The sequence below is a fragment of the Primulina huaijiensis genome, chromosome 7 (assembly GCF_012295235.1).
Source record: "Primulina huaijiensis isolate GDHJ02 chromosome 7, ASM1229523v2, whole genome shotgun sequence".
Taxonomy (NCBI): Eukaryota; Viridiplantae; Streptophyta; class Magnoliopsida; order Lamiales; family Gesneriaceae; genus Primulina; species Primulina huaijiensis.
In genome coordinates this window covers 297,024-316,322 of record NC_133312.1, presented here as the reverse complement: position 1 = coordinate 316,322, position 19,299 = coordinate 297,024, and the positions used below count along the sequence as shown (strand labels likewise).

Genomic DNA, 19,299 nt, shown 5'->3' with positions numbered 1-19,299 from the left:
TTCCTCTCCCAGATTCTGGTGTTCTAATGCATCCTTGCAAAGTGTCATTTTTGCAGATGAATTTACCCCAAAATTACTTCATTTACTCCCAGTTCATATCCACACAGTACATTAGCTCCAATAAACAACCGATGGTCTTGCGCTACAGCACTGTTAGAGTTTCCCAAATCAAGTTCTACACATGCAAGTTGTTAAAGGGTTCTCCCAAATGTCATAGTTAGGGAAAGTTTCTTCCGGTAGCCCGGTTCGTGTCTGGTGGGTGATGATCACGTCTTCCACGAATGTGGCCCAGCCCATGTAGGGGTCACCTCAAGATTTGGGCATAAGACCCTTGTCCGGTTTTACTGATTTTAAGCTGTGGCCCTTGTACCGCCGGTGTCCACTTATCAGTTTAGCAAAGTTTCCTCCATGGGTCATCACAAAGACGTGAGACTTCAAGCAGACCAGGAAGTCTAGAGCAGCCAAGCTTGTCACGTGTTTTCTGAACTCGTCTAACTCCAACTGGGTTGCCAGTTCCTCTTTTGTGATCTGCAAAAGAAACAAGATAAATTTTCTGGTCCTTGAATCAATAAATCTACCATGTAGATGTACCAATTTGTTTTCAAGACAACCATGGATTTTGTGGACGTTTTTCCAGAGATGTATACTAAAATTAAAGCAGAGCAACTAAAATTTACTTGAGAATATTATTTAGCTCAATCTGATATGAATCAGATGTCTTTTAATTAATATCAAATCAACTCTAGACTAAATAATCTTTCGTGAAACTCTTATAACCCCGAGGCCCCAGTGGACGGAATAAGAGATTGAAAGCAAGAGCGGAGAGACCGATATGGGGGATGGAGATCGTGGTCATCATCGTCGGCGGGGGAGGGGCGGAAGTCAGATGACAATGGCGAGGAAGCCACGGCGGACGCGGTGAGGGAAGGAGTAGCGCGGTTGCCGATGGAGCTAGAGCGACGAAGCTCCGCCATTGCTTGCTTGTTTATCAGTCACTGGCAGTGGCCGGACAGTACAGTGTCCGGTTATTCATTTTATTTTTATTTAATAAAAATGTTGTTTGAATATCACTTTTTTCAAGGGATCTCTTCAAATGTTGTTTTGATTTAAAATAATATAACTTTTCAATTTTGTAAGTCATATGATGTAATTTTATATATTTATTATTTTTGTAATAAATTAATTTATTTTAATATGAATTAGTTAAATAGAATTTACCCCTCTAATAGCATAAGTAGAATTTGTGGATCATGGTCATTTCGGCCTTAGGACAAAACCCTCGGAAGCCCAATTGAAATCGGCGCATTAAGTTTGAAAACAGAAACCTAAAACCCTGCGTAAGAGTTATGATTCACGCATTGGCGAAGCGATCAGCGGCGCCTCTCTACTGTTGTCCGAGCGGAATTCTGAATTCGGCGAGTTCGCAGCTGCGACAATGGAGGGGTATCCGAGTTAAAGTGCTCAACAACAATTTGGATCAAGCCTTACAGGTGCTGCAGCGGAAGATGCAGTCTAGTGGGATCGAACGGCTAATAAAGAACGAGCAAGTACGCCACATCAAGAATTCCGAGAAGCGTGTTCTGGCTAAGAAGAATCTGGAGCGCAAGATTCGTGGACAGGACCTCGCTCGCAAGCTCAAAGCGATTCTCGTTCAAAAAGTCAGGTAAAACAAATCAAAAGTTGTGATCTTTGTGATATCACTTGATCGTTACTCTTTTCGCACGCATTTATGTGATGCGAATATTTCGCAAAATGCCCAAGTGCAGCCAACTGAAGAATCTGTTAATGCAAAATTTTCCCCGAAAATATACGACAGGAACGGTGAATTTATTTTGTGTAGAAGGTGTATTAGTCTGATGAATTCAAATATTTTCTGGTAATTGGAGAAAGTTAAAGGATGCCGTTTCTAGGAGAATTGTGCTTTCAAATAAAGAAGTGGTTTCTGTTATGAAGCTGAAAAGCTGAGGATGATATTTTCTGAATGATAGGTAATTATGTTGCGTATGGTGTAGAATAAAGGATTGGGAGTTAGATTGTTGTCTTAATTTGGTACGTTTGATTTACAATCTTGTGGCTGTAATTAGAAATGAAATTTTATCATGTGACTCTGTGTTAGAATGATAAATTCCGTTGAAGCTAATGTAAGTTTGGGAGTTATTGTCCCAAAACAATAATAAGATAATTCAAGGAATGCAGGTCTTGGGATGTCGTCTTGCAACTGAAGTTGTATTTAGTATTTAGTATATTACTTTGTATTCTACATGAAACACAAGGCCTCCAAGTTTGGGGTTATTGTCCCAAAACATATATTGTAATACGCACTTTAACATCCCATCCTCGAACCAAATTTTGTCTCAATGGCTTAGAGCAAATTTGAGATTGATGAGTGAATAAACAGTACTTACAATTCGAGTACACTCTAACCACCAAATTTGGAGGCTTTGTGTTTCATGTAGAATATGTAACATCAAAATTTTCCCGTTTGATCCCTCCATTCCATTGTGTGCTCGATTGTGTCAATTAGTAGATATTGTTGTTGAAATAGTAGGTTTACTGAATCTTAGTTGGAATTTTGACTGAAGCTAGATGTTTGAGTTACTAATATCCAACCTTCTTCGGATATTTGACTGAAAATTGGCATTTGGGAACTGGGAAAATTTTATTTGCTTTCCTACCTTTTAATGGGGAAATAAGGGACATGAAAGAAAAACTCAAATACTGAGCGACTTATTTGTGGAAATAAAATGTCCCACTGTGAATGGATGATGAACAGTCTCCTATGTTGAGCAAATAGCGGAGGCTACAATCATCCAGATATTGTTCACTATTTTGTCGTTGATTATATTATTTATTTCACATCTTTTTCCATTTGACACACTAGTTAGATGTTCCAAAATTTCTTGAACTTCACGCTACAATGGGATGTGCAGTAAGGGCTTAATGTCTTTCCAGGTCAATGAAGGTCGCATCTCAAGCAATTTGTTTTATATGAAATTGTTTTAAGTATTGATATACTGTTTCCGTTCCTAGAACAAAGTCAACAACCAGTGGTATGACTCAGATGAATGGTTGTCAGTCGTGAATGTGCGGATAATGAGGAATTATTATATCTGTCACATAAATTTTACAATAAGCTTCCACAACTGCAGAGTTTACTATGCAAATATGTAGTTTTGTTTGGATAGGCAAATGGTATCGTTTTTTCCCTAGTTCAAGTTGTTTAAAGTTCCTGGTAAAATAAACTAGGGAGAGAGAATACATACTTACTGTTCCACTTCAGTTTCTAGTATCATATCACTCTATTCTTCAGTTATGCTCTCGTCTCGCTGTAATTCATTTTGGCTGACATATAATCATTTGTCGCTTGCAGGGGTCTTTAAGATTGGTTGCAAGACTGTAAGGGAATGAAGCATAATTGTTGCCAATTGACACTCCCTATGGCGTTGCCATAACATCGAATTTTGTTTGTTAGAAAAAATGAATGATTTTTTTAACACAAATAATGTCGCAGAAATTGTTATTTCATGTCGTGCAAAGTGACATTGTATCACGAATTCGAAGTTTTTTGGTCGTTTGACTACCATCATGGAAGAAACAAAATATGTACGAGTGCTAGCAAGTTTATTGTCAACTCATATCTATAGGATTCAATCGAGTTGGCCAAATCATTGTACATCGGCGATGATAGATTTTTACTCTGGAATACTTCATTTAGCTTATTATGAGCAAGTTGTCACAAAACACCATGTATGTTGCTATTAAATTAAAATAGCTCCGCTCTTTTCAACTTTTTTTGTGTGTTTTTACTTCAGCATTTCATGAATCCCGTTTCATACCATTTTCGACGTATGTCAGCCGGTGCTCTGTCATTTAATTTCATAATTTCTCGAATCTTAATTAACCTCTATACTTAATTTTTATGTCCAAAACTTCTCTTTCTTCGGCTCTTCAGGTGAAGTTTGTAAATATTTTTTTGAGAACTTTTCAGTAAGAAAAAAATCTATAATAATTTTTTTAAACATTTGTCAAAACTAATTTAATATTCTCCTTTTAATAATAACATATATTTTTAAAATAATATATTAGATAATTAAAACAATATTTAAATGCATCTTAAAATTTTTCTAAAACTATTGACAAAAAAAATTGAGAAAATTATATTTTTAATTTTATATATTTGATTTTTTGTGATTTTAGTATTTTATGATTTTTCAAGGTTTGACTATTTTATTTAGTTTTTAGTATGAGTGTTGATCTGACATTAAATTTGTTAGTGTTATAATATTGTTGTCACATGAGCCTCACTTTAAAAAAAATATTAAAATCATAAAGTAATAATAATAGATCAAGAGTGAAATTCAAATTTTCTATTAATTTTTTTAAAAAATTTGTTAATATCAACACTTAGTGTTGTAAAAGTGAAAAAAAAAATGTTGCCTTAACTAGTGAACAGAGGTTTAGCTGTCCGTGTGGTACGAGGGTTTAAGAGGGAAGCTTGTTCGCTCCGCATGCCAACAAATTCCTAAAACTGAGTGAGCATTGGAAGAATTAGCTTGGCGTATGGAGGAAACCAAGAGAATCCGACTGGTTTTCAAAGATGATGACATATTGAGCGAACCCCAGATGTTAGAGGGCTTGAATCGGAGCTGGGTACTGTTAAAATCCCGCCAACACGTCACTGTTTCCGATGTTGCCTCACATCTGCTCCACGCTTTCCAGCTCCACCGATCTTGCCCTCATGGCCTTCTCCTCTCGGTAAATTATTTTAACAAGTTCCAATCTTTGTTTTATATATTTTAAAATTCTTCTACGCAATTCATACTCAAGATTTGTGGGAGTAGCTCAAAAGTTTCTGTTTATGATTTGGCACCAGGAATGGGTATCTTGTGATTTACTTTTTCTGTTAATTGGTGTGGGTGGTTGCTGAAAAATCTTTTGCTTTGGAATATTTTATGCAAATCGAGCAAGAATGTGCTGATTCTCTTTTGATTTTATTGTTTAGTGTACTGCGTGGATGTGTATGTTCGACAACCTGCTCTAGAGTTTATGCATACATGTGACTTTTGCTTGTACGTTTTTTATGGTTTACCATGAAAAGCTCCGGCTTTGATTTATGATAGTCGTTTTGTTATCCTGGTCGCTATGTTGATTCATTGCCTATATTTTTTAGTTTAAGTCAATACTGTATCTGTGGTTACTTTTTATCTGGAGGAGATGCGATAAGGAGACAGCTTACTTCTACCCGCTTTCTTCACAAGAATTAACCTTACTTGTTGCAGCTGGTGATTATAATTAAGCTTAAAGAAGCAGCATGCTTCATTTTATATTTGGACTTTTTAATATTTCAATTATGAGATTGAAATGACGCTAACATTTTAGATTTAGATGAATTTATTTACATAACTTTTTGGTCACATCTTTTTTCCAATATTTCTTTCAGATGTCTGGCTTTGCGTTGCCATCGTTTGAATCAACTTCCCTTTTGAATGATAATGAAATTATCAGGTTAGTTCATAAGGTTTTTGCAATCAGAAATGGAGAAGATATGTTTATTATTTTAACTGTTGCATATGTGGAATCAGAGTCAGGAAGAGGAGAGAAATTTTATCCATAGAGGGAAACGATACCGCCAATGCAGCTGTGGAACTGAGAGCCTTGGAGAAGCAACCTGCACCCAATGGTACCTTGCTTTTGGCTAGTGAGGAATTTGAGAAAGAAAAAGGAGGTTATGAGAGTGATGACACTGAAGTGGAATCTGACGAGGAAGATGAAAATGTGTTGGAAGATATGGAAGGTCCTTCTGGTGGAAATGCTGATCCAAGAAATCGAAAAAGAAAAGCATCAGAGAAACTCCAAGACTCTAAGTACCTGCTCTTTCCCTTGCTTTAATTTTACACGATCATGCGTGATTTAGTTCTGATCACGCGCTTTACTCTTCATGGTCCTGTTGAAATTCATATGCCTTCTTTTTCTTTCGACATAGGTGGAAGAAACAAAGAGCTAAGGCCTCTCAGATTGTTGCTAACAATGTCCACACAGGAAAAATCGAAAATTCTCATCAGGGAGGAGTCCTTACAGTGCAGAAAATCCTTTCTCAAAAGGAGAAAAAAACTGGTTCTGATTCCAAAGATAACATGGAAAGCAATGAAGAAAGTCCTGACCCACTTGACAAGAGTGATTTGCCTATGGCTGGCATGAAGCGGTCAGTTAATTCCAAGTTATTTGACTTTCTAGAGTTTTTTTATCACTTAAATGCTTTATGAAGTTATCACGTCTGACTAATTTTAAATTCCAAGTCTGGAAGAGTCTCATCCTTTTTTCTTTTCCATTAAGTTTGATGTACACAATCCATCTGTATCCGAAATCTTATTGTTTATACCATCTCTTTCTCTAGAATTTCTCATATCTTTCTTCTGCTATAACATTTTCAGAAATGACGAAGTTCAAAAGATTGACAAAGCAATTGATGATGCCAAAATTTCCTTGAAGGAAACTAAAAAGGTTATCTTTTATTAGCTGTAAAGTGATCTATTATTTCATTACGTGGTAGCTTTTAGAGAACGGAGAATAGAATGGAGCGGTTCTTCTATCTGATCGTTACCAGTTGTTGTTATGATGATTACAAGAGCGCAGCATGATAGTTGGGGATTCCTCCCAAGAATCATATGATTTAGGAACTTTGTGTTAATAAAAAATCTGCATCTCTCTTGAGAACCCCCTTTCACTGAACCCAGCATCTCCTTTGACCTTTCCTTGATTCATTTCCTGATTGTCTCGATGTGAGCTGCTCTGCATTTTCAATTTTCATCACTGAGGTTTATCTGTAAGGAGGCATGATGTATTCTTTTTGTGTTACCCAAATGTGACTTTGAATTGGTTCACGAGTAACTATACTGCTTGTTTGTGCTCTATTTTCCAAGATAAACCAGAAATCTAAACGGTATTTGCTATGTGCATGTGCAGGTTCCAAGTAGAAGTGCCAGGCGGAAATATGCGAAGAGGCGTTGGATGCGGGAAATGGCAAATATACAGAAGAAAAATGCAGTCTGTGAATCAGAGGGACTTGTAAGCTATCAAATAAGCAACTAAAGATTCCCCTGGTACCAGTAATTTGAAGTATGTTGGACATTGACTGGCTTAATTGTGCAGCGAAATTGGAAAGAGGACCAAGCTAAAGCTGAAAGGAAAAAGGTGGATGGTCAATCAAAAGGACTTGTAAGTGATCACACTTTTCTCAACCCCCACCACTTTGTTGGCGTGAAAAACTGAATGCCTCTATCTTACAGCAAAAGTGGAAAAAATACCAAGCGCACTCTGAAAGAAATATGGTGGATGGCCAACCTAAGGGACTGGTGGGTAATCTTATTTACTTAATACTGGCGTTGACTACGTTTAATGTGATTGGATTAAAGTGAAGTCTCAAATGTGCAGCTATATTGGAATCAATCCCCTCAAAATAGTCCTCTTAGTGGCAAAAAATGGCAACGAAATCGAACTAGGTGGCTTCGTGAACATCCAAATCAAAATAATGATAGTGATGTAAATGAGCACATCACTCAGATCAGTGGTGATGTACACGAGCAGCCAACTCATAATAATGATGATGCACATGAACAGCCAACACATAATGATGAAGATGCCCATGAACTGCCAATTCGAAATGGAGACACAACCAATCAGGCAATTCAGGAAAGCGATGAGGAGCATGAAGTTGTTCCCATTGTAATAAGGCCAGGACACATCCGCTTTGAACCTTTTGAAAAAGGTTGCAATCTGTCTGTGAATATTTACTGTCTACATTTGTGTGAGAGTTGTTGATTTTATTAAATTCTAAATCTTTGATTTCCCCAATAAGCAATTAACAGAATAGTGTTTTACTGAAATTAATCACGGGCGACTGAAACATCATGGTCGCTGGCCTTGTAAGTTTTTTTTGGCTCATAGTGTTGCTATGGTTCTTATTTTAGCATAGTGCAATGAATAAGTTTTTATTTTCCTTCCTACTCCATTTTCGTGCACTTAATCTACTGATTTTCCAGTGGAAGAAATTGTATAACGCTATTACATTGACTAATTGTAGAACGCTGTTATGTTACTAATTGTAGAACATAACACTAATTGTAGAACGCTGTTATGTGACTCCTCCTGAGGATAATTTCATACTATTCTTTAAGGTCATTCTATTTCTATTTTCATCATGCCATATTTCTCTGAGTATCTGATGTCTGAATTTTATTTTTCAGCAGAACAAGATGTCCAGCCAAATCACGTTACTTTGGTATGTCTTCTAGATTAATTGCAACCCTTCTTGATCTGCAATCATGTATTGTGAAATAATTTTTATAGCATATTGGTTTAATTTACGACTCCTTGCTACCACTATTCCCCAATATGGTGCCCTCAAGTGTACTCGAGCTTTGGTAGTGTAAATGAGCTTTTGAAAATTTTCAGGCCTTCATCCGTGAATTTTCGAAGTCAACTCAACCTGCTTCAAATTGAGTTCAAATAAAGCCTTTATAATTGTATATGAAAAATAATTCCATTAATTTAATTGTTATGGTATTTAATTATTATGTATTATATTATAATAATATTTAATATAAATAAATTACTACCTCCGTCTCAATTATACAGTCATATTTCCTTTTTCACATAGATTAATAATTTATTGGAAATATCAATTATACAAAGGAATTTCCCTAATATACCCCTGTTAAATGATTGTTTATATAAATTGTTTCTTATCTTTCCAATATTTACTTAATTACAAAACCTAATTTAAATAGGGGTATATTAGGAAAAGAGGCGAGGTAATAAGTCTAAATTCCGTACAAACTTTTGGGATAAACAAAAATGGAAGGTAGCCTGTATAATTGGGACGGTGGAAGTATAATAATATTAAAAAAAAGACTTGTGAGTTGGCTCACAAGCTTCGAATGATTAAGGAAATGCTGAAGCTTGGCAATATTCAAGCTTCAGCTTATCTTAAACCCCTATTCAAGTTCTTGGATGTTTGCCAACTAGGAATGACATGTTGCTACATAATAAATTTGGCCTTGTAAGCTATCAAATACAGTGATATTAAAAATCAAGTATTTGGGATCACATTGTCCTAGCAATGTGAATGGAAACAAGGATTTTACAAAAAAATTCATGCTTTTAGACACTTCAACTTAAAATATTTGTGGTTTACATTTTGGAAAAATGATCTGTTATAAAGCAAGGAAATGAGAGATCCATGCCAGTCTCAACCTCTTATGCGGATGGTCTGGTTGAATTTGACACTGGTGTAGCCAACACCACGTATCTCCTCTTTTTCGAATGAAAATGGCTCAATCTATATAAATTTGTTCTATTTCTAAAAGTTTCATCCAATACCACAATAATTAGATTCTATTTCTTTTTCTTATAGATTGTGACACTCTTTTCTGAGCCTTGTACCCTTGGTTTCCTGCTTACCATTCAGAGTTTTGCAAGTTTCCTCTGTAATTAACTTAGGATTTTCTCTCAGGAAACCATCCAGTGGAATGGGATTACTAGCAAGAAGAAGGGCCAAAAATGGGGATTGGCCAATTCTCCTCTTACTTCACGAAATGGCTATAAAAATACAGAGGAAGACAATTCCAAAGCATTCGCGAATGAAAAAAGGGAACAGCCGGTAGGAGAAATCGACTTTGAGAAGCTTCTGACTCTTCCTGGCATGCCTAAGGTTTATTTTCATTTCTCCTTCTTTCGAGAACGATTTGTATATTTGAGTTCCTCTGTATTATAGGGGCCAGATGGAATATGTTGCCTGATCTTTTAGCTGATAATATCTTGCACTGGAAGAATCTAAAAGCATTTTTTCTTTTTTCTTTTTCCATTTCGCAGGAAGGTGACCTCCTTGCTTATCGTATTCTGGAGTTATCTTCAACCTGGACCCCAGAGCTTTCAGCTTATCGAGTATTGTTTAATTTGTTTGTGCATTAATTAAATATTCCAAAATATCAGACGACTAAAATTCTTATAACCTTTCTTTTACTTGTACCTAGGTTGGAGAAGTATCTTTTTACAATACTGAATCCAATCAGACAAAATTGCTTCCAGTGTCAGATTATCCAATTGTTTCCAAGAAGGCAGATGAGGATGGAGCTGAACCACTAGATAACTCTATTTATAAAGATGATGGTTCGTTGGAGGTAAGCCTTACGGATCTAGATCATTATTTTTTCCCCTATAGCCTACATTTTCTACGTTAATATTTGACTTTTGATGAATCTCTTTTGGATCTTCTCTCGTGCAGATTGATTTTTCGTCGCTTGTTGATGTCCGCGTCATCAAGGATGGAAGTTCAGGTCCAGGAAATGTGGATGCTAGTTTGGTGAGTGAGGGTCCTCTAGACAACAAAAATGCTTCAAAACCAGTGTCATCTTGCCACATCAATACACAAACAGTGATATCCAGTACAGGTATATACTGTGGTTCATTTTTAAGGTTGAAAGTCCGGTTAACTAGAGTTAAAGAGGTCTGCTTAGAGACAATGTCCTGTTTGTAGAGACTAGGGAACTAAACCAGAGTGAAGAAACAGTACCCCCTACTGCAGGTATTTTTTTCCTTGAATTATGAATGTTGTTGCTGACTTGTGGGCTTGGATGATTTGACACTGGCTGGCTCTTTTCCTTTAGAAACTGGGGGGTTGGACGTTTGGGACCAAATCACTGAGGCCCTAGATGCCAAAAAGGAAGAACTATCTCAAGAAAGTAGTTGGGGCAAAAATCCCAAGAAGCTTCAACTAGTTGAGAGAACTAGTTTTGTAAAGAATGCTAAAAAGGTACAACCATCACAAGGAAATAGATGGATGAAGAATGTCATGACGGTACATCCGTCGGTGGAAAACATTCCTGAGAAACAGAGTCCAGCTCGTAAATCATGGTCCTATAAAGCTTTGAGAGGAAGTGCGCTCGGCCCAACAATAGATATCCTAAGATCGCGAAAGGAGATATGAGGATGAGTACTGGTTTTAATTTAAACATCGGTGGCTCTTGATTTTCGTGGTCCATCTGCGATGAACTTCTCTTTCCTTTTCATTTCTTTTATGTTCTCCATCTGTTAAAACGACCGAACACTTGCAGCTTTTTGTAAATAGCCTTGTTGAAATGCTTCTCGTTCGATGATATCTTTCATGGTGCAATTCATTCATATTTTAATGCGAAATTTGCTAAAAGGATTTCGATTCAACTCGGAAGCTAAAATTAGCTAGTATCAGGGAGTCTAAGTAGAATTAAAGCTAAAATTTAAACTTGATTTATTTTGTTAACCTAATATTGGCTTTATGATTCCAAGTAGTGATTTTTATTACATTTATATAAGCATTAGACGACTATCCCATATTATTAAACAAAATAATTTGGCATCAGATTCAATTCAAAATATGTATAACTTGAGAAACATGCGAGTAACTGGAAAAACAGTCGAGCTGAAATTGTCATGGTTCAGTACAGAAAGTGGACAAAGTTTGTAGAACACTCTCGAACTCGAGCCCTGATTCGAATCGAACATGAACCAAAAATTTAAATTCAACATATCAACTTGATTCGTTAGCCACTAGACATGACTATCACACAACTGAACAATGAACCTGAAGGGTTGATAGCATTCTGGAATTAAAAATTTTATTAAGTTCCCAAGGTAATATATTTAAAAAGAACACGCACATCTAATTAATAATCGTTAGCACTGCGTTACACTAGCACAATTTTTTTTTGCTTGTAATAGCTACTTCCAAATTACGGAAAGTTATTTCCTGTTTGTACAGTCTTGCACGGGATTTTCCCTTACATCTCACAACCAGAACGAGGAACTCGTCCCGCTTCCGCATGCCAACACATCTGATAAGAGCTGCTGCAACCCAGAATAAAAAATCAAAGATACTTGCTTCGTCTCTCATTCTCATATCCAACCAGAAACCATTATATTATTCGTTGTCTAACAAGACACAGTTGAGCAAGAGTTGATTCCTCACCTTTCTCATTCAAAAGGTCCTGTGGTGCAGATGTGTCTCATTACGAAGGTCCTCAATTATATAGCTAAAACAAATCATTCACAAACTCGTCTTGTCAACCGGTTAGGTAATTTTAACGAGACCGGGTACCATTTCTTCAAGGTAATAATCAAGTTATTCTTGAGCATAGATAGATGCATAAATAGCTTATATGCACACATGCGTCACTAGTCACTACTATTTGCGATGCACGAGATAAAATTCAGATGATATTTTTACATAAATCTCTAAAGAGTGAACCCACGGAATGAGCATTCAGATTCTTGTTTTAAAACACAACACTCTCACGTATGGCTGTCAGCATCATGCACAAATTTAGACGTCTTTAATCTTTCAAAATAAATAAGAAAAAAAATATGTGTAATACATGAACTACAAATGTTGAAAAGCTCGTGAGTTCTAACTTCGATCTCTCAACTTTCTCGAAATGCCACGAGGAGAACAACGTTAAAAATATTCTATGTTCCAAATTTAGCTTCCTTTTTTAACCATAAAAGTAAAACCTAGAGAGGACATTAAAGTTGTCTCTATTGTTCAAGAACACACATTCAAAACGCCAACATGAGATAAGTGATAACAGAATGTTTAGCAGTAAAACCATGCACGAAATGGTATAATATTGCTGCAATTAAAAGGATCAAGTACCTTATCTGAGAATCTGTGATGAAACTTTCCTCTTAAGATTCTGGACAACTGCTTCCAAATGGTATGACCATCTTCACATTCACTTCTTTATTACTCACTGATCGTGACTTTTAACATGCTAAACGCACATATAAAACAACAGCGACTTTGTACCCAAAGCTCGCTGAGGCATCAAAGTTGCCAAAATGCAAGTTCATTTTTGTACAAAGCTTACAGGTAAAGACTAGGTCACTTGCTTCTGAGCAGTTAAATCATTTGAAGTAAATCGTATTTTTCATCTTGCAAACCGATTAAAACTCATCATTAGGAACATAACCATTTGCATCTGAAATTGGCTTTTTCCCCTCCCTCTCGGAAGGAACATCACTATTAAAGCTGTTGCATCCAACATCTTTCAATACATTGTTTCCCATGTAGCTTGTCAAGTTTTCTTAGTACGAGACACTTCTGCAGTGGAGGGCAGGATCATCCTAGAAGGAAAATGGCTGCCCATATGCTCTGAAAGGGACGGCAAAGTCTCTCCACAGGATGAACATTGACCGGGTACTTCTTGACCTACAGAAACAGTTTCCTCTACAGGACCACGTTTACCAGGATCAGCATCTCTGGATTCGAGTCCATTAGGAGATGGCTGAGCCGATACAAACGTTAAGTCAGACCAGTTGGATGATGATGGGGAGAAGGTAAATGAACTTGAATAATCAGAGGTAGCTGGTGAAAGTGCCGGTGATGGTGAACAGGACTTTGATTTACTAACCAGAAAAGACGAAAAAGAATCCACCAAATTGAATGATGGTGATCGAGACAACGCAATCTCAGAAAGAGGAGCTGCAAATTCCACTTCTTTTAAGTTACTTTTGGACCAACCAGGGCTGCTGGTTACAAACGAAACAAATGAATGAGGTGAATCACACCGACTATTGGAAGACACTGAAACATCAGAAGCCGATACAAAATCTTCAACTTCTTCACATATATCAATTGAATAGGGTCCATTACTTACTTGGGAGGCACTAGGGTTGAATTTAGAAGAGGTGATATGTTCTTTCAAAATACCACTGGCAAATTTTCTCCTCAATCTGTTCCAACCATTCTCTCTTGCTGGAAGACATGTTTCAGATCCTGATTCCATTAATGGATATGATGGTGCAACCTCACCAGGAATTGCTCCGTGAGATAATTCAAAATCTAAATCATGCTCTGGAAAGCCACTAGAGTTGATTTTAGACGAGGTAATAAATTCCTTCACAACACCACTGGCAAACTTTCTCCTCAATCTGTTCCAACCATTCTCTCTAGCAGGAAGATGCGTCTCAGATCCTACTTCCAATAACGGACATGGTGGTAAGACCCCACCAGAAAGTGCTCTGTGAAATATTTCGAAATCTAAATCGTACTCTAGGAGTTTCCTTTCACCAACAGATGGATGAGCTGTAGCGGGCACCACATCAAACTCCACAGGCATACTTTCTTTCTCGGATTTTACATGGCAGTAGCGGAGAGCATCCCAAAATTCAAATGTCTCTTCACCTTCTTTAAGAGCAATAACTGGACCCTGAGCCTTTTCATAACGAATTACTTGAGAGGCAGCTGCAATGGCATTATCTGACATCACAGGGGAGCAATGCTGCCCGGTCCATACATATAAAGCACAAGGAATGTGAATAATGAAAGCTCCTCGAGAGTCGAGTTTTTGCTCAATGGGTTCACACAACAGTTTTGGTACAAGATGCAGGGGATCATACGGCGAGTGAGGTGCCATACGATACATCCTAAGAACAGAAGTAGGGCTTGCAGGGAGAGCATGCACTCGTTTTTGGCACTGCAACAATTGGCAAGCAAATCCCACATTTGGATTAGTCACTCCTCTGGCTGCCTTGACATGCTGAAATGCATCATCAAAGCTCATACCCTCTTTCCACATAAGATATGCAATGACCAACGAGTTTGATCGAGACACACCTTGACAGCAGTGTACGAGAACGCGCTTGCCTTGTTCCCGAACATCTTCAAAATAATCAAACACATCATAGAGAATACTTGTTATATCCTCAGACGGGCAGTCATGCAGCCAAAGTGTTTTGTACACGAGTTCTTTCTTAAAATATTCTGGGCAAACAAACCCCACACAGTTCAGCACATGAGTGATTCCATTCTGGTGGAGGATTTCGCGATTCTTTGCAACGGCATCACTACTCAAATATATATGATCTAAAATCCTTGAGCATTCCTTCTCAAAAAAGGCAAGCTTGTCTTTTCTAAAGTCAAATTCTCGAGGAGGTTTATCTAAGGCTGAATTTTCACAGGGAGTTGCGGACCCAGGCCTTGCACAGGGAGTTGGAGGATTTGGCCATATACCAAGATCATCCGACCCAGCTTTTGGCCACTCCTCAAAGCTCGGTCTGATGATAGAGAGAGGTTGAAGTGGCGGCAAACAAGCTCGTGCTTTGCTGTTCCATTGTGGTTTAGAATTAGACTTTCTTGTTGGATGTTCAGTCCATGAAACCGACCTTGAGTATGTCTTCCAACTTCCACCTGGTGATTGCTCCTTCTCTTCTTCCCTTATCATTTCAAAACACAAGGTGACACTCTGTAATCTAATTTAAGCAAATTTAGGAATTTTTGTAAAAATAAAATCTAGTGTCGGGATTGAAAAAGAAAACCGAAAATATAAATCAATCGAAATATTTGACAAATAAGCAGTGAAATTTCCCTAGAAGCCCGAGAAAACATCAATTTTCATTCATGAGACCCATGGGTCGAAATTCTCCCAAGACAATTATTGAAAGAAAAACACGAGAAAGACCAATCATAGTAGTAGGGTCGTTTAAAAAAAACAGCAATTAAAAAATATTGAACAAGATTCTGTCATATTAAATCCAAAGATTCTTCATTTTCACACGACCCAGTAAAATCCATTAAACATCGCTATCAAGAGAAAAATACAAAAATTATAAACAAAGTAAAATTCAAATTCAATTAAACATAATATCCATAAAACCCCAAAAAAAATTAACTAAATTAATTATTCAAGGAAAAGGAGATCACAAACACTTACATGAACTGAACGTCCTTACAGATTGTCGGGCACAAACAGCAGACGTTTGATCAGCATCCCATGGTGGTATGATGGTTACGAACAAAAAATCAAAATTAATAATAAAAAAATAATAATTTTTAAAAAAAAAGAAGAAAGAAGAAGATCCGTTCAACAAAAGAAACTGTGTTTTCTTCTCTAGATAGAGAAGGAGAAGGGTGGAAGAAGAAGCGAATGGAGAAGAGCCGCCAAACAGATGAGCGCTTGGCGATATTATATATCCATTATTTAATGAATTAAATTAACGAAGTAGTCAAACTTGCCATGCCGGATTTGGAAAGCTAGGGTTCTTTCTTTCTGTTAAACAAAAAAAAAAAACTTGATTTTGGCTTTGCATCTGGATCGAATTGATAAATTACACATGTTATTTGTAAATTTATTTTATAATTATTTAGCTCTACACCTACTATCTAGTCTAATGAAATATATTATTACTAATGAAATGATACGATAATGTCAGATAATTTATTTAAAGTCGGTCCTTCCCCTTTTATATTGGAGTTGGTCTATTGTGAGACGATCTCACGAATCTTTATCTGTGAAACGGATCAACTCTATCGATATCTACAATAAAAAATAATACTCTTAATATAAAAAGTAATATCTTTTCATAAATGACCCAAATAAGATATCTGTTTCACAAAATACGACCTGTGAGACCGTCGCACACAAATTTTTTTACCTTTATATTGATCAATTTTATGTTTGAAACTTTTCAAATATCAATTTTGAAGTCAAGAGAAATGGAGGCTACAACTATTTCATTTTATAATTAAATTAAACACCTTTCATAGACATCAAAATTCTGGTGTAGGGACTATTTAGATAAAATTAATGAGAAACATAAATCAATGAATTAATCAGTTTGCCACTCCAACATGAAATTAAGCCAGCTGACAGTTGGATATGCTTTTTTTATTTAATTAAATGTAAAAATCTTCGGATTTCAAACTTTTAATTATATATAATAATAATAATTTCAGATGTTTGGAATTTTACATTAAGCCAAAACTCATCTTGGATTCAAATCTCACAAATTGCAAAATGGTAGGCCCAAAATCAAAATTGAATAGATTCGACTCAAAAAAGTCATTTACAAGGCCCGGCCCATTCTCTTTATTTTTCAAATCCAGACCTCGGACTTGGATTTTGGGCCCCCGAGTCCCCGCCTTCTCTTTCGTTCTCCGCCACAAAGAGGTGGAGCAAAAACTCAAATGCCGATCCCGGCGGCGGACGTAGCACCTGCGAACAAGTGTTGTTTTATTGTATTGAAATTGAGCACGAAGTAGTAAGGATATTTTTCAACTCCCGTTTCTCCAGCGGAGCTCAAATGCCTCAGTTTCTGAGAAACCCACGTTGATAAATGTATAGAACTCTTGGCGCACAACGCCATATATACCGTTCTTGCATTTCTATCTTCGTCAAATCCGGACTAATTGATCAGGCAGTTCAGGTGTTCGACGAAATGTCCTCCTCGGATTGCAGAATTTTTTCGATGGATTACAATCGATTTCTCGGAGTTTTGGTGAAAAACCAGCGTTTCGAATTGGCTGAATATTATTATAACTCCATGAATCCGAAAGGGTTCTCTTTGAATTCCTTTACTTACTCAAGATTTATTTCCGGGTTGTGTGAAGTTAAGAACTTTGAGCTTATTTACAGGCTTTTTCATGACATGGATACCATTGGTATCGTTGCTGATATTTGGGCTTATAACATTTATTTGAATCTTTTGTGTAGTGAGAATATAGTGGATGATGCTTTGAAGGTGTTGAGAATAATGGGAGAGAAGGGACGAGAACCTGATAAAGTAAGCTATACTATTATAATTAGTGGATTGTGTAGAGTCAAACGATACGAGGAGGCCGGAGAAATGTGGAAAATTATGATCAAGAAAGGGCTGGAACCGGATAACAAGGCATGCAGGGCACTTGTGCTAGGATTAAGTGAGAGTGGACAGGTTGATTTGGCTTATGAACTCACAGTGGGGAATATGAGGGGAAAACTTAGGTTTGAGACGGTAATCTATAATGTGCTTATACACGGGTTTTGTCAGATTGGTAGGATTGACAAGGCGCTTGCTATTAAGACTTATATGAAGAGGAATGGGTGTGAGCCAGATTTAATCACTCATAATGTGTTGTTAAATTATTGTTGTGGTCACTTAATGTTAGATGCGGCAGAAAAATTAATGGAGAAGATGGAGAAGGGTGGGATGAAACCTGACAGTTACAGCTACAATGCGCTCCTAAAGGGTCTCTGCAAAGCCAGTATGATAGATAAGGCATACATGTTGATAGTAAATAAGATGGAGGGCAAAGGAGTTGTAGATGTTGTATCTTACAACACAGTGATACATGCACTTTGCAAATTTGGTCGTACCAGCAGAGCTTATAAACTCTTGTGGGAGATGGGGAGGAAGGGAATCTTTCCAGATGTGGATACATTTAGTATTCTCATAGATGCCTTTCTGAAAGAAGGCAACTCAAGTGCAGCCAGGGACCTTGTTGAGCAGATGACAAAGATGGGTCTAATTCCAAGTCGTGCATTATATACCATCGTTATTGACCATCTATGTAAGACAGGTAGAATAGGAATGGCTCACAGTACTTTCCATGATATGCTAGAACAGGGAGTTTACCCTGATGTTGTGTCCTATAATGCTCTCATCAATGGATATTGTAAGTCTTTTAAAGTTAGTGAAGCCTTGAATCTATATGAAGAGATGCAAACTATAGGTGTTTATCCAGATGACGTGACTTTCAAATTGATTATTGGGGGTCTCTTAAAGGAAAATAAGCTTTCCTTGGCATGTGGAATCTGGGATCAAATGATGGAGAAAGGATTTACGCTTGACAGAGATTTGTCGGAGGCTCTTATCAAGGCGATCAGATCAAAAGAAGTGTCCTGAGGAAACTAATCGGTGGTATCTATCATGTGGTATCCCTTTTTCTTTTTGTTGGTTATATGTAATATTTCATTACACTTCTTTTTTGACTGTGCTATGTCTTTAAGTTGTTTTTTGCACGATGTGTTTATTTGTCATTTCAAGTTCGAAATTATAAATTTTTTAGAAGGGTGTGTCTATTTGAACGGCTGCATTTTCATTAAGTTGAGGAAAAAAAATCTATATTTCATTCTAGATTTTGAATATTAAGTTTGCCAAATGTGATTGGCCATTGTGATGTTTGGTAGGCAGCCTTTGATGAAACAATTTTTAGGCAATATGGTTGAATCACTGCTCCGCCCTTTATATATATGTGCGTGTATTCTCATTTGGTTTTACCTTATGTGGTCCATAGAATTATGATGGTTCTTCTTTCTGGGTAACTGTTGAAAATTGAGCTAGCTGGTTCGTGAGCTTGTTTCTTTTTTCTTGTCTCTTGAAGTCTTGGAATTTTTATTTCTTTTATTTGGTTGAAAGACATTGATGACTGTGGTGATGCAGGTACAACATTTGAGTTTACAGTCGGGTTCTCTCATGCATATTCACCGAACTGAGATGAAAGATGCTGTA

At 36.9% G+C, this 19,299-nt stretch overlaps 4 protein-coding genes across 10 annotated transcripts; 3 read left to right on the top strand and 1 right to left on the bottom strand.

Moving 5' to 3' along the window:
• The first annotated feature begins 1,244 nt into the window (after window positions 1-1,244).
• Window positions 1,245-3,787, top strand: LOC140980134 (uncharacterized). The gene is made up of 2 exons (XM_073445822.1): window positions 1,245-1,663; window positions 3,371-3,787. The coding sequence occupies exons 1-2, from the start codon at window positions 1,347-1,349 to the stop codon at window positions 3,378-3,380; spliced, it is 327 nt and encodes a 108-aa protein (XP_073301923.1). The 5' UTR covers window positions 1,245-1,346; the 3' UTR covers window positions 3,381-3,787.
• A 634-nt stretch (window positions 3,788-4,421) lies between these two features.
• Window positions 4,422-11,152, top strand: LOC140980995 (coilin-like). 4 transcript variants are annotated; one of them, XM_073447176.1, is made up of 16 exons: window positions 4,422-4,755; window positions 5,441-5,505; window positions 5,583-5,864; window positions 5,984-6,202; window positions 6,432-6,501; window positions 6,964-7,065; window positions 7,150-7,215; window positions 7,287-7,352; window positions 7,432-7,765; window positions 8,247-8,278; window positions 9,512-9,709; window positions 9,871-9,942; window positions 10,032-10,178; window positions 10,283-10,448; window positions 10,535-10,582; window positions 10,665-11,151. In XM_073447176.1, exons 1-16 carry the CDS (start codon window positions 4,561-4,563, stop codon window positions 10,982-10,984), a joined length of 2,382 nt encoding a protein of 793 aa, XP_073303277.1. In that variant the 5' UTR covers window positions 4,422-4,560; the 3' UTR covers window positions 10,985-11,151. The 4 variants fall into 4 exon arrangements, with proteins under 4 accessions (XP_073303277.1, XP_073303276.1, XP_073303279.1 ...); XM_073447175.1 differs by having other exon boundaries at window positions 8,244-8,278; XM_073447178.1 differs by lacking the exon at window positions 10,535-10,582 and having other exon boundaries at window positions 8,244-8,278; window positions 10,665-11,152.
• A 245-nt stretch (window positions 11,153-11,397) lies between these two features.
• LOC140980470 (protein-tyrosine-phosphatase MKP1-like) lies at window positions 11,398-16,083 on the bottom strand. Of its 4 annotated transcripts, none has more exons than XM_073446294.1 (3): window positions 15,744-16,083; window positions 12,686-15,282; window positions 11,398-12,020 (listed from the first exon to the last, which is right to left on the bottom strand). In XM_073446294.1, the coding sequence occupies exon 2, from the start codon at window positions 15,252-15,254 to the stop codon at window positions 13,107-13,109; it is 2,148 nt and encodes a 715-aa protein (XP_073302395.1). In that variant the 5' UTR covers window positions 15,255-15,282; window positions 15,744-16,083; the 3' UTR covers window positions 11,398-12,020; window positions 12,686-13,106. The 4 variants fall into 4 exon arrangements, with proteins under 4 accessions (XP_073302395.1, XP_073302397.1, XP_073302398.1 ...); XM_073446296.1 differs by having other exon boundaries at window positions 12,686-15,246; window positions 15,744-16,082; XM_073446297.1 differs by lacking the exon at window positions 15,744-16,083 and having other exon boundaries at window positions 12,686-13,316; window positions 13,443-15,715.
• A 773-nt stretch (window positions 16,084-16,856) lies between these two features.
• Window positions 16,857-18,693, top strand: LOC140980979 (uncharacterized). The gene has a single exon (XM_073447150.1). The coding sequence runs from the start codon at window positions 17,146-17,148 to the stop codon at window positions 18,691-18,693; it is 1,548 nt and encodes a 515-aa protein (XP_073303251.1). The 5' UTR covers window positions 16,857-17,145.
• Window positions 18,694-19,299: the final 606 nt, after the last annotated feature.